General features: G+C 45.1%; 1 protein-coding gene across 1 annotated transcript in view; it reads right to left on the reverse strand.

Annotated features, from left to right (window-relative positions):
• The window catches only part of DNAH14 (dynein axonemal heavy chain 14), a 485531-nt gene extending 472182 nt beyond the window's left edge, over positions 1 to 13349 (reverse strand). The window contains exons 1-3 of the mRNA XM_048843312.2: positions 13228 to 13349; positions 9741 to 9908; positions 8354 to 8466 (exon numbers count right to left, since the gene is read on the reverse strand). Of these exons, the coding sequence (XP_048699269.2) occupies positions 8354 to 8466; positions 9741 to 9908; positions 13228 to 13230 (284 nt within the window). The 5' untranslated portion in view covers positions 13231 to 13349. The remainder of the gene's footprint in view (positions 1 to 8353; positions 8467 to 9740; positions 9909 to 13227) is intronic.
• Positions 13350 to 14753: the final 1404 nt, after the last annotated feature.

Genomic DNA, 14753 nt, shown 5'->3' on the forward strand with positions numbered 1-14753 from the left:
CGAGTCCGTGTAGCAGGAGGAATGTTCTTGCTTGTACTGCATCGATAAATTCTATTAACTGTACTGGGGCTAGTGCACTGTTACAATGGAGAGAACCTTGGAGAATACCCTAGGTGGAGCAGTCGGTACTATAAGAATCTCCTGTACGATGGCTGTATTGAGATATGGAAGTAGACATCTTGTAGGTGGAGGGCTGGAAATCAATCTCCTTGCTCTAGAGCTGGAATAATGCCTGCTAGCATGACCATCTTGAACATCTGCGCCTTCCTGCATTTCTTTAATGCCCTTAGAACTAGAATGGGCCTCCAACCTCCCTTCGCCTTGCAGATCAGGAAATAATGGGAGTAAAACCCCTTGCTCCTGAGTTGCACCGAGACTGGTTCTGTGGCCCCTAGGCATAACAAATTATGTATTTCTTGATGAAGTAGGTTCTCGTGAGAAGTGTCCCTGAAGGAGGACAAGGAAGGAGGGTTGGAATGGGAGAGGGACATGAATTGAATGGTGTAACCCTTCGAAATAATCTCCATGACCGATCTGTCAAAGGTGATATTCTCCCAACTGCTGTGAAAAAGGGCCAGGCAATTTCTGAAGGGGCGTGACAGGCAGATATAGATGGCAGCTGATGTTGCAAGGTATAATTGTTCGGGCCCTTGACCAGCCTGTCAAAAGTGCTTAAGGAGGCAGTTTGAGAGGTCATGGACTGGGGTGCGAACTGCTTCTGGTTTTGAGCCCTGGTCCCCTTACGCTGCAGCTCCTAACAGCGCTGAGATGGTGGGTATTAAGGAAGTTGTGACCTGTGCTGTGGCTGAGAGGTGTATCTTCTCTTCTGTCTCGCAGTACAGATTCCTAGGGAGTGTAATGTGGCCCGGGAATCCTTCAGGATGTAGAGAGAAGAATCTGTCTTCTCCACAAAGAGTTTGGGCCCTTCAAATTGGAGCTCTTCTGCAGCTCTTTGGGAAACCCAGAAAGGTGTAGCCAAGAAGCCCACTTCAGTACCACTGTCATGGAGAGCAGGCAGGCCACTGTATCGGCTACATCTAGTGCTGTCTCTAGCACCAGTCTGGCAATTAACTGACCCTCTCCAAGAATGGCCTCAAACTGTTCTTTTTGTATCTCCAGTAAATATTCCATAAATACATTGAGTTTCCCATAATTAATAAAATCATATTTGGCCATGACAGTTTGGTAATTCGCGATTCTAAACTGTAATGTCACCGACAAATATGCCGTCCTGCCAAACCTGATCGTATGGGATTACCTTGGCATGATGTTGCTTACTTTGTGCATTAATCACATCCACTATGATGGAGTTGGGTTGCAGATGTTGAAACAGGAAGTCTGCCTCTTTGGGAGGGATGAAGTTGTTGGTTTTTTCCCTCTCTTGCTGGTTGAAGCGATGGAGGCTGGTGTCTGCCAGACGACTTTGGTAAGATCTAGAATTGCTCATTAATTGGGAGGGTAAGGGTGGCACTGACTGGGATATTGGTGGTACACAGCCCGGTGCCAAGAGCGTTTACCAGGGCCCCAATACCAAGTGATGGGGATTGCAGTTCTTCCCCAACCATCAGGTCTCCAGGGTACCACAGCTCATGCGGTACTCTGCGCTCACTCGGTATCACGGAGCAATGTCCTTGGTACTTTGTCAGTATGAAAGGTTGAGAAGATGCAGAGTACTCCCTAGATGGGAGTTTTGTCTGTGCCGCTCTTTTATAGATGGTACAATACCAGTCTCTCTCCTTAGGGGGCAGTATCCTTACCTCAGAGCCTGACTGCCTGAGCCCCTGGTATGGCAGAGCTCATAGCAGAGGCTCCCTTCTGAGTACCATGCTTCAGAGCTGCTGGTGCCATCAGTACCGAGGTGGCTGCATCAGGGAACTCTCCTGGCTGGCCAACGACTCGGAGCCCATGTTATTCCAGTGCCGTCAGCACTCAGGTGACTGTACTGGGGAACCCCTCTCGCTGGCCAACGACTCGGAGCCCTTTTTACAAGCCTTTACAGGGGGAGTCTGCTGAGCTTTTTTTACAACTCTACCCCCTTTGAAGTTAAAGGCTCAGGGGACAATCCAGGGTCAGCATCAGAGTCCCCTGGAGACTGAAGTGCCTTCGCCAGAAGGAGGAGTTTTAACTGCAGCTCCCACTTCCTGAGAGACTGCAGTTTTAGCTGTGGCAGGGGAAGCACTTCTGTGGGACTCTCCCAGGCACCAGACACAGTGAGAGCATCTCACCATTACAGGAATCGACTCCTTGCAGGAGAGGCACCTCTTGGAGCCAGGAATGCCCCTGGGCAGGGGGCTACAATCCTCTAGCAGTGAGGAATGCAGAAAAAAATGTTTTTTTTCCTCCTTCTCTTCTTTTCCTCCTTTTTTTAAATGAAAAAACTTGAGAGTCTTCGGGGGGGGGGGCACACCCACGATCTGATGGGATGACAGAACAGTTCAATAGGACTTTTGTGGTTCAGCTGGCTACCTTTGTAGAACAGCACCCAAGGGACTGAAACCTGCATATTTGGCCTGCTAAACCCAGGGTTGTGAGTTCAATCCTTGAGGGGCCATTTAGGGATCTGGGGCAAAAATTGGGGATTGGTCCTGCTTTGAGCAAGGGTTTAGACTAGATGACCTCCTGAGGTCCCTTCAAATCCTGATATTCTATGAATTGGGGCCTTTCCTGTTTGGAGGGAGGGATAGCTCGGTGGTTTGAGTATTGGTCTTCTAAACCGAGGGTTGTGAGTTCAATTCCTGAGGGGGCCATTTCGGGATCTGGGCCAAAAATTGGGGATTGGTCCTGCTTTGAGCAGGGGGTTGGACTAGATGACCTCCTGAGGTCCCTTCCAACCCTGATATTCTATGATTTGATGGCTTATAGAATAGTCAATGAGAGTGCAAAATCTATCCTAGCATTCTTCATATTTGGGCATGAGCTAGGGACCAGAGCAAATCTCATGTATGGCATTCCTGAAGAGGAACAAAGAAATATGAACTTTTTGGACTATACAGAAACCCCACAATTCAAAACTGAAATAACACACACCTTTGCTAGAGAAAATTTGAGGATAGCCTCTGATAAGATGAAAAGGTTCTACATGTAAGATCATAAGAGGAATTTTTAAAAAGAGAATCTGGTATACTTTTACAATCCAAGGAAAAAGAAGGGTAGGAGCCCTAACTGAATAAACCTTAAGAGGGATCAATTACAGAACTCATCTAAATAAATGAAGTGATGCATTGGATACAGTTGTTTCCCAGGACTATACCCAAAGTTACCCACAAAGACCATTTAAGGAGGTATCGGAAGTACAGTATTTCAGTGTGGTAGCCACAAAACTGAGAATTTAGCTGTGGATGTTGAGGCTGGGAAAGTTGTGACAGTAATGATTTCCTATTAGAACAAAATGGGCAGAGTCTGTGTCAGCCAGCACATTCCACAGAAACAACAGACACTTCAAAGCACATTGTATGTGCCCTCTCCCAATTGCCTGAAGGAAGCTAGCTAAAGAAAGAAAGAAAGATAGATTTCAATGGAAGTAAAACATTTTGGGTTGGTGACATGAAAACTTCCTGACAGAAAGACGATATAAATATGTAAGTAGCTAAGACAGTATCAACTGTAATCTGATAAACTATTTCTTGTCTTTCTGTATGGGGTAAGTTGCCTAGGGTATTACCCTTTTGGGCCCCATTAGGATGATGGGCAGAGCTAAAAAACAGGAGATGATATTGTGGGGTACGTGAAACAACACAAACTGGTGAGTGTAGTAGTACCCCTTCATTTGGGATAAATGTAAGAAACAATAGGGCCTACAAATTTACCCTAATCATGAGTTTAATCGTAAGACTTGAGTGAAAGTTTGTAATATGTCACCCAAACCTATAACAACAAAATGCTGATGAGAAGAGGTATGAAATTGAATTAGTCTAAACAAAAAGGATGTGCTGATATAATTCAAGGACTATGTTAAAAATCACACTTGTTAAAAATAGATGATGCGGAGTCAGAAGTTTATGAGCCAAAATTGGTTTGTCAGATGTTAGACCTAAGTGGTAGACAAAATAATGAGGGAATGGGCTACTCCCCTCATCACTTCCTTTTTGGGTCCTTAAAGAAAGACTCTGGGGAGCAAATAAGGAAGAACTCTAGAAACAACAGATGGAGACTATTGAATTAACCTCAGTATCACCGTCACCTGGGTCACCTTCATCATCCTGCTCCTGAGAGATGCCTGACAAGACAGGGCCAGAGAGAGGAACCTAGAGGACAATGACACCCATACCAGCTCCAGCTGAATCCCTGGTAACTTGGGAAAACAGTTACTACCTGTTTAATACCATCTAATAGATTGTCAAACAAGGGGGCTTTTCCTTCTGAGACTGAATTTAACAACCCCACATTCAGCCCATCTCAACTAACAACTTCTCTTATCCCCAAAAGAACAGTTATTACCATCTTTAATCCCATTTAAGAGACTATCAAACAAGGAGGTTTTTCCTTTAAAGACTCTCTCCTGCTAAAGGGAATGAGAAGAAAGGATGTTGTTAAAATGAAACAAAAAGAAAAGGAGTACTTGTGGCACCTTAGAGACTAACCAATTTATTTGAGCATAAGCTTTTGTGAGTTACAGTTCACTTCATCGGATGCATTCAGTGGAAAATACAGTGGGAAGATTTATATAAACAGGGAACATGAAACAATGGGTGTTACCATATACACTGTAATAAGAGCAATCAGGTAAGGTGAAAAGAAAAGGAGTACTTGTGGCACCTTAGAGACTAACCAATTTATTAGTGAGTTTGTGCGTGTGTATGGGGGTGGGGGGGGTGAGAAAACCTGGATTTGTGCTGGAAATGGCCCACCTTAGTCTCTAAGGTGCCACAAGTACTCCTTTTCTTTTCACCTTACCATATACACTGTAATAAGAGCGATCAGGTAACACCCATTGTTTCATGTTCTCTGTGTATATAAATCTTCCCACTGTATTTTCCACTGAATGCATCCGATGAAGTGAGCTGTAACTCACAAAAGCTTATGCTCAAATAAATTGGTTAGTCTCTAAGGTGCCACAAGTACTCCTTTTCTTTTTGCGAATACAGACTAACACGGCTGTTACTCTGAAACCTGTTAAAATGAAAGACTTATTTAATACTTTCAAATTCTTTGACTGTTTTTTCTTCTTTTCTGTACCTTTAATAAAAGGTTAAAAGGATTTTTAACAGCATGTTTGCCATGGTGCTAAGTAGGCTGAGGTCTTTGTATACTAAACCTCAAACCTTGTTTAAAACTGTTTAATGTTGGAGTGACTAGGCCAAAGATGCTAACATATCCGATATATTGCATCTCAGTTAATATAACAGACCTCATCACCCAAAACAAAGGCACACATGAAGTGGCTCAGGATTTAGAACTATGTGGTCAGAGGGTTTTTGCTAGGTATTGTTTGGTGGAGATGGGGGGAGAAACACCAGAGAAACAGAGAAGACAAGGAAGCTCCAGACACAATGTGAACAAGCACTGTGATTGTGACCCTGAGAAAAAGCCTAGAGTGTGCTTCTGTGTACTCTAGGTCTGACTGAAAGCTGTGAGCAAAAAATACTGTCTGCTGTTTGATTCCTCCTGTGTTCTGGGAAACAGGACATGGTATATTCTTTGTAAACAAACCAGGTCGCATCAAAGATGCAACTGATCATCAGTTTCTCCTCCTAGTGGAAACAACCTACAGAGTCCCACACTCTGGCCAACCACTTCAGTCAAAAGCTAACAATAGGCATGTGTCCCAGCATAAATCACAACATCTTGACAGCTACTCTAAAATTACTAGCTGCCAACGAATTCAAGTTCCTGTTATAGCACCTGAAGATTTCCAAGGTTCATGGAAGCCCTGACTACAGCTCCTTTTCCCAACCCATGACCCCTGCACTGGCCCACAAAAAGGGATGGTGTAGGACCTACTCTATGTCATCAGATCGACCTATACTTCAGATGATCCGACAAAGCCTGGCTATGTCAATTTGCACCAACGATACAGCAAAAGAAAAAAAACCCTGCCCTAATGAAGTGCAGGATCTGGGAAACTGTTTTCAAAATATACATATGTAGATCCCCAAACGCCCCAGAAACACTAGTACTAAGTAACTGTCACTACTGATATAAATATTCTTCTGCACACCAGCATAAATGTAAAACTGTTTTTAAGAGCGGTGTGAAAAATGTTTTCCTACCCTTTTCTGTGAAATGGGAAATAAGACACAGCAGTAAAGAGCAAGCTCCTTGTATCAGGAGCAAATCATTTTAACCATAGATCTAAGCAAATCATCCTATGCAAAAAACAAACATAACAAAAATAAATCTCAGCCCAGGCTTTAAATACAGTCCTCAGAATTGGGTGAGGAGGACTGCCTTCTCTTTGAAAACTCATGGCGATCAGGGGAAGTCCCGGACGACTGGAAAAAGGCTAATGTAGTGCCCATCTTTAAGAAAGGGAAGAAGGAGGATCCTGGGAACTACAGGCCAGTCAGCCTCACCTCAGTTCATGGAAAAATCATGGAGCAGGTCCTCAAGGAATCAATTCTGAAGCACTTAGAGGAGAGGAAAGTGATCAGGAACAGTCAGCATGGATTCACCAAGGGCAAGTCATGCCTGACTAATCTAATTGCCTTCTATGACAAGGTAACTGGTTCTGTGGATGAAGGGAAAGCAGTGGACGTGTTGTTCCTTGACTTTAGCAAAGCTTTTGACACTCTCCCACAGTATTCTTGCCAGCAAGTTAAAGAAGTATGGATGAATGGACTATAAGGTGGATAGAAAGCTGGCTAGATTGTCAGGCTCGACGGGTAGTGATCAATGGCTCCATGTCTACTTGGCAGCTGGTATCAAGAGGAGTGCCCCAAGGGTTGGTCCTCGGACCGGTTTTGTTCAATATCTCCATAAGTGATCTGGAGGATGGTGTGGATTGCACCCTCAGCAAGTTTGCAGATGACACTAAACTGGGAGGAGAGGTAGATACGCTGGAGGGTAGGAATAGGATACAGAGGGACCTAGACAAATTGGAGGATTGAGCCAAAAGAAACCTGATGAGGTTCAACAAGGACGAGTCCTGCACTTAGGATGGAAGAATCCAATGCACCGCTACAGACTAGGGACCGAATGGCTCGGCAGCAGTTCTGCAGAAAAGGACCTAGGGGTTACAGTGGACAAGAAGCTGGATATGAGTCAACAGTGTGCCCTTGTTGCCAAGAAGGCCAATGGCATTTTGGGATGTATAAGTAGGGGCATTGCCAGCAGATCAAGGGATGTGATCATTCCCCTCTATTGGACATTGGTGAGGCCTCATCTGGAGTACTGTGTCCAGTTTTGGGCCCCGCACTACAAGAAGGATGTGGAAAAATTGGAAAAAGAGTCCAGCGGAGGGCAACAAAAATGATTAGGGGACTGGAACACATGACTTATGAGGAGAGGCTGTGGGAACTGGGGATGTTTAGTCTATGGAAGAGAAGAATATGGGGGGATTTGATAGCTGCTTTCAACTACCTGAAAGGGGGTTCCAAAGAGGATGGATCTATACTGTTCTCAGTGGTAGCACATGACAGAGCATGGAGTAATGGTCTCAAGTTGCAGTGGGGTAGATTTAGGTTGGATATTAGGAAAAACTTTTTCACTAGGAGGGTGGTGAAACACTGAAATGCGTTACCTAGGGAGGTGGTGGAATCTCCTTCCTTGGAGGTTTTTAAGGTCAGGCTTGACAAAGCCCTGGCTGGGATGATTTAATTGGGGATCGGTCCTGCTTTGAGCAGGGGGTTGGACTGGATGACCTCCTGAGGTCCCTTCCAACCCTGATATTCTATAATTTTCCCAAGGTATGCCTAAGAGACCTGCGGCATGGGTGTGGCTTGCCTGGGTCAGCTGACTTGGGCTTGTGGAGCTAAGAAATTGCAGTGTTAACTTTCGGACGAGGGGCGAGTCTTGAAGCCTGGGCTCCAGCCAGAGCCTGAACATCTATACTGCTAATTTGAGACTCTTGTGCCACAGTTTTTTTTGCAGCATAGACATGCCCACAGGCATTCTTCTTTCTCTGCCTCCCCAGATATTCTTTGGGCCAGATTGTGATCTTTTACACTACTGTAAATCCAGAATAACTTTGCTGACTTCAACGGTGTGTCTCTGGATTTACATCACTGTAAATTACATATTATTGGCCCTTTATAGTAGAGTTGGGCCTGTGCCATGAAGCTTATATTTGGAAGTAAGTATACACTTTCCAGAATCTGAGAGAAAGGCTTTAGATTTGGTGTTCTTTTGGGGGTCACCAGCATTTTAAATTAAAAAACAGGAAGTACAGAATGAAAAAAATATAAGTTTTACATACACGTATTCAAAGCCCATCTTTCCTTCCTTTACTGTTGTTTTGTGTTTCCTTTCCATGCCTGTTCTGTAAACTGCTGTACAGGGTACAGTAGGACACTTCTCTACTGAAGATGGCTGAGGAAGAAAAGAAAGTAGGAATACATTAATTTTAATACATATTGAATTGATGGTCAAGTAATATTTCTGAAGTCAACCGAGGAAACCACTTAAGAGCTGATTTTCAAAAGTACTGATTGATGGCCTAACTCTGCTTCCATTGACAACTTTTTCTGAAGTAAGATTAAAAGATGTTTTAGTTTATGAAAACTTTTTTTAAAGAATATTCCAGTGAATGACTGAATTAAATCAAATAGATTTATACAAAACATTCAAATACTTTTAACAATACTTATGTTCCCTTATTTTCATACAGAACATAAACTTCTCTCTCCCTCCTCTTTTCCATCCTCCAAAGACAGGAATAAATGTCTTTGAACTTAGAACTGAGAACAAAATATTTTGTAAAGAAATTTGGCTAACAGGCAACCCAGTGAAATCATTAAAATCAAAGAGTTGTACGGAGAGTAAAGTCAGGACAAAATATGGCCCCATGATTCAAATATTATCATACAGTAGAACCTCACTGGCTCACACTAATGGCTGGGTGATCCATTGTGAACGACTGGCATTTATGAATTACTGTGCAAGTGAACAAAGAGGGCCAGAATAATGCAAAATAAAATGTAATTTGTTTCAGTTGAGTTTTCATTATTTCTCATCATTTTTCAGATTACAGCATTAAAATGTATTGTAGAATATTGTGCAAAACTGTGCTGCCAGTCCTGGTGCTCTGAGCAGCACGGTAAGGGGGGGTCAGATAAGGGGCAAGGGGTCCTGGGGGGCAGAGGGCGGTTGGATAGGCGTGGATAGGAGTCCCAGGGGGCCTGTCAGGGGGCGGAAAGGGGTCGGGGCAGTCAGGGGACGGGGGGTTGGATAGGGGATGGGGTCCCGGGGGAAGTGGTTAGGGCAGGGGATCCCAGGAGTGGATGGTCAGGGGACAAGGAACAGGGGGGGCTGGATGGGTCAGGGGTTCTGAGGGGGGCAGTCATAGGGCAGGAAGTGGGAGGGGGCGGATAGGGGGCTGGGGCCAGGCTGTTTGGGGAGGCACAGCCTTCCCTACCCAGCCCTCCATACAGTTTCGGAACCCTGATGTAGCCCTCAGGCCAAAAGGTTTGCCCACCCCTGATTTATATGCTGTTAGCTAACAGCTAATTCTACTTAAAATTCTCACTAAAATTAAGAGTAAATATCCTTAAGTCAGTCCTTTAATGTAATGTGATTACAGTTAATAAGATATTAACAACATAAGCATTTATCTCATTTTAAAAAGAAAAACACTGATTTCTCACCAGTGAACTTCTGTTTTCCTCAATGTTGACAGCTTGTTCACGCATAATATACCTTCCTTCAACCATATGTGGTATTTCTGTATTTTCTGGTCCCAACTGGAGACGAGATACCAGTTTTGTTTTTGGCAATGTCCTCTGCTCATCCATCTGGGTTAGGTATCTTTGGTCCTAACGATGAAAAACAGTTACCAGATATGAATCACCAAACTGTGATTATGCCTCTATTGTGGTCTCATGATGAGTTGTCCTATTACATACAAAAGGAAAGCATGTATTATCCGAGTCCAGGGCTTAAAAATTAGAAGTCAATCACAAAGTCTTGCCTTTTTCTTTTATTTAATTAAGGAGAGGCTGTCCAGTGTCCTCAACTCCCACTAATTTCAGTGGGAGTTGTGGGTATTCATCACCTTCATAAGTTGCTCAATGTTTTGCAGCATAGGAGTCAGTACTGGCTACACAATTCACACCAGGCTAGGTTTAAATCATCATGGAATTATTCTGGATTAACACCTAGAAAACTAAAATTAGAATTTGGCCCAATATGGCTAACTCACTGCATAAACAGTCAGTTTATGGATCCTCAAGTTGCAAATTCTATCCACCATGCAGTGTCAAGACCTACATACCAAAAGGTCAGTGAAAAGCATATTTTTCTCCCTCAACCAATTCGGCATTTTTGTAAACCAGAGGAAGATACATAATCAGAGGGAAAATGTCTCAGACTGTGTGTAGTTCCTTCATGTTCAGCATTGGTCTACACTACAAACTTATGTCAGTATAACTACGTCGTTCAGGTGTGGATTTTCCACTCCCCTGAGCGACATTTATACTGACCTAACAGCCAGCGTAGACAGCGTTATGTCAGTGGAAGGGCTTCTCCCATTGACATAGCTACTGCCTTTCAGGGTAGGCAGTGTCTTTATGGTAGTGCTACAGTAGCGCAACTATGCCACTGCAGCTTTTTAAGTGTAGGCAAATCCTCAAATGTCAGTGATTTACAGTGCCTCTTTAAAGGATTAAAATGCTGTGCATTGGTGATAGGTAAGGCTATGTATGAGTCGGTCACGGATTCAGTGATTTTATGTGATTTCTACAACTTCAGCCCTGCAGCACCGGGGTTCCAGCTTCAATAAATCTGTGATTTATTGTTAAGTTATCTATAGATAGCTCTATTACCAGTCCTATGAACCGTCCAGACCCACTTGTTTCATTTTACACATAAGGGGCATTTCCCTAATTTGGGGATTTTATACACTGCATTTTCTGTAACATAGCAAAACAACTATATTGTGCATGAAAAAATAATTACCTCTACACATTCTGTATTGGAAAGGCTAGGAGGTAGGCACATAAGAAGTGCATGGGATCCTCCTGCTAATCAACAGGAGTGAGCTACAAACAGACAGCATGGTCATTTTAGGCATAACCTTTAAGTTTAGAACCATCTCAAAAACAGTTCCCAGTTCCAACTCTTTCTGTGGGAATGTACAGAACACCAGTCACCTATAAAAATATAAAGATAGAATATATGGTCTCAATTTAGCAGAGCACTTCAGAACATGCTTAAGTCTCATAAGCATGTGTGGAAGTGCTTTGCTAAATGTTTTCTTTCAAAAAGTTCTTAAAGTCACGTAGCCTCTGAGCATTTGGTAATGTGAGTATCTCCTTAAAATGAGAGTAAAATCATTCACCAGTTGGGAGCAGTTCTCAATTTGCTCTGATCCACCCTTGCAGGTGCACATTATAAACTACAGATTCTTATTTCTTAGCAGCATGACAGAGTTCCAGTAGGTAAGCATCAGGTCTATACTAAGTGAACAGATGAGGGTCAAGTACTCATCTGGAGAAAATGTTCCTCCAGGAAAGCAAAACTCAGCCTACCTCCTAACATTCTGAAGGGGTTAGTCTGTGAATTGTTTCCACTCAAAGAAGAAAGAAAACATTTGTGAATGCATGTTCGACACACGGACTTGCACCATTTTAGATAAATCAATGTAAATTTTATGTTGACATTCTTAGGCCCTGACCCTTCAAACTCAGACGTATATCAATTTAGTTAGAGAAGCAAGCTAAACAAACTTCAACCAACTTTAAATAGATATAGGAGTGTTCACAAATTTACAATTTCACAAAGTTCCTTTAAGTATTATTCCTTTAATTAAAACAGAGCAAAACTGCATGAAGATCAGGCCAGTGGCTAGGGTAATCTCGATGACTGGAGGCTAGAATTCTGTCTGAGCAATTACAAGGCATCTTGTAAAATAAATTGGTTAGTCTCTAAGGTGCCACAAGTACTCCTTTTCTTTTTGCGAATACAGACTAACAGGGCTGCCTACTCTGAAAAAAAGGCATCTACAGTGTTTGATGAATTGTAAAGGACCATTAATTTGTAAAAGGTGCTTTATAGCCACAATAAATAATCACAAATTTGAAAAAGGTTTGGCCACCACTGTTTTAAAGGAGCCCAGTCTCCATCTCCCCCACCCTCCCCCGTTTTACAACCGCTAAGTACACTACTGTGGACTTCCAGGTTAACTGGACAAAAATAAATTGGTTAGTCTCTAAGGTGCCACAAGTACTCCTTTTCTTTTTGCGAATACAGACTAACAGGGCTGCCTACTCTGAAAAAAAGGCATCTACAGTGTTTGATGAATTGTAAAGGACCATTAATTTGTAAAAGGTGCTTTATAGCCACAATAAATAATCACAAATTTGAAAAAGGTTTGGCCACCACTGTTTTAAAGGAGCCCAGTCTCCATCTCCCCCACCCTCCCCCGTTTTACAACCGCTAAGTACACTACTGTGGACTTCCAGGTTAACTGGACAAAGCCAAGAGTTGACCCAAGTTGACTCACTGATTGTACTAGAGGGAAGTCTCCCCTACACTAACAAATTAGAACTCTAAAATTCCACAGCTTTTCTGGTGGGTTTCTGGGACCGCACAGAGCGACGCCACGTTTACCCTGCCACGGACACCTGACGCCAGCGATCTCGCCAAGCTCACGACACGCGCGGCTACAGTCCGCGTCCCCGCGCTCTTTTGCAACGGCCGCCCTGCTGGGCTCCCACGGCCCCGCGACGGGGGGACCCGGCCAGGACAGGCAGCGCGGACTCTCTTCGGGAGCCCCAGCCGCACGCAGCGACCAGCACGGAGGCTCTCCCCGCTCTCTCCTGTCCCGAGACCTGCTGCCCGCCTGCTATTCCCGCTGCGCCCCACGCCGCGAGAGAGAGGCGCTCGCCCAGCTTCCCCCACCCCCGACTACGAAACTTTCTTCCCGCGAACACCTCCCCTTAGTCCCCACCCCCAGTGGACAGGGTCTCCGTTCCCGGCGCCGGACGGGGACAGGGGTGTGGCCGCTCCCCAACTCGCCTGCGGGGCGGTTTTACCTCCCGCATATTCCCCGCCTCAGGGAGGCGCCACACCCCACGGGAGGATCTTTTCCCCCGAGTTGGAGAGGCTCCTCCCTGCCCCGCCCGACGGGCTCACCATGTTCCCCTCACGCTCCCTCCTGCGGGGCCGGCAGGTGGGTCCGTTATCCCAACGAATGCCCGGCCCACGCGGCGATCTCGTCAGTCAGGCGCGTGGCTGCATGCCCGCTGTCGAGTCTCACGCCGGCCGCCAGGGGTCAGTGTGGCTGCGCCTAGGCTAACCCCAAAAGGCGCTGGGCCGGAGGCCTCCCCCCATACCGGCCTCCTCCGTCTCCGGGCCGTTTGGGCTCTGGGCGCAGGGTCTGCTCAGCCTTCCATCGCCCCACCCCACGCAGGGGACCTGGTGCCACGTTTTCTGCCAATAAAGCAGTTTCCAATCCATAGCAGTGCTTAGCTCTCACTCTTCGACTACCTCCTTTTCCCGGAGAGCTCCAGATTAGACGGTAAACTCCTTGTAGCAGGCAGTTTTCTCCTAAATCATGGGTGGGCAAACTTTTTGGCCTGAGGGCCACATCTGGGAATGGAAATTGGAGGTTGGGTCATGAATGCTCATAACATTTGCGCTGGGGTGCAGGAAGGGGTGAGAGCTTTGGTTGGGGGGGGGGTGAGGGCTCCACAGTGGATCCAGAAATGAGGAGTTCAGGGTGCAGGAAGGGGGTGAGGCCTCTGGTTAGGGGGAGAGGGCTCGGGGGGGTGGGTAGGGACACACTGGGGGGTGCTGGGGAGTTTGGGGTTTAGGAGGGGGCTCTGGGCTGCCCCGTGCGCAGGCATCGTCCATGCAGCTCCAACTGGAGCACTGGAGGGGCCTTTGGAGCACATAGGAGCTGCAGTAGGGCCATGCCACAGCTTCTGGGAGCTGCATGGAGCGGCCCTCGACCCTGCTCCCTAGCTGCAACAGGGCTATGCTGCAGCCCCCATCCCTGCCCTAGCTGGAGGGCTGGAGTGGGGCAAGCCCCAGCCTGCTCTCCCCCGTGAGAGCTTGCAGGCCGGATCCAGCCCGTAGTTTGCCCACCCCTGTCCTAAGTGTATACAGCACCTGGCACTATGGGGCCCTCAATTCAGACTTTAGCACATCTGAAATACAAATAATAACTAAGATTTTCAAAAGTCTCATGATTTTTGGGGTGCACTCTGAGATGAGCGCTCAGGATTTTATTAAAAATCAGACCTCTTTAAGACACTTCAAATTGGGCCCCAGAAAATCAATAATCACTTTTGAAAATCTTGGACAAAACTGAAGTGAGAAAGGATTTTTGTAAGTCAAAATAAATTATGTAAACCTGTATTCCTTTATCCACTATTGTACTGACAACGAAATATTCCATTAGACTAGAGAGAGGTGACTTTCCTTTACAGAAGCTGTGCTGGTTTGTCCCTATCATGTTAACATATGTGTTTTTTCATTATAATTTCTACCAGTTTCCTCCACTGAGGCTCATTGGTGTAGAATTCCAAGAATCACTTCTAGCACCTTTTTGAATAGGATAGCTACATTTAGTACCCTCTAGTTTAATAGTGGCCTTTTAAAAGGCCACCTATTTTTGTTAGCAGCGCAGCACTTTGTCCTAGAACTCTTGAATGAAA

This window comes from Caretta caretta, chromosome 3 (assembly GCF_965140235.1).
Source record: "Caretta caretta isolate rCarCar2 chromosome 3, rCarCar1.hap1, whole genome shotgun sequence".
NCBI lineage: Eukaryota > Metazoa > Chordata > Testudines > Cheloniidae > Caretta > Caretta caretta.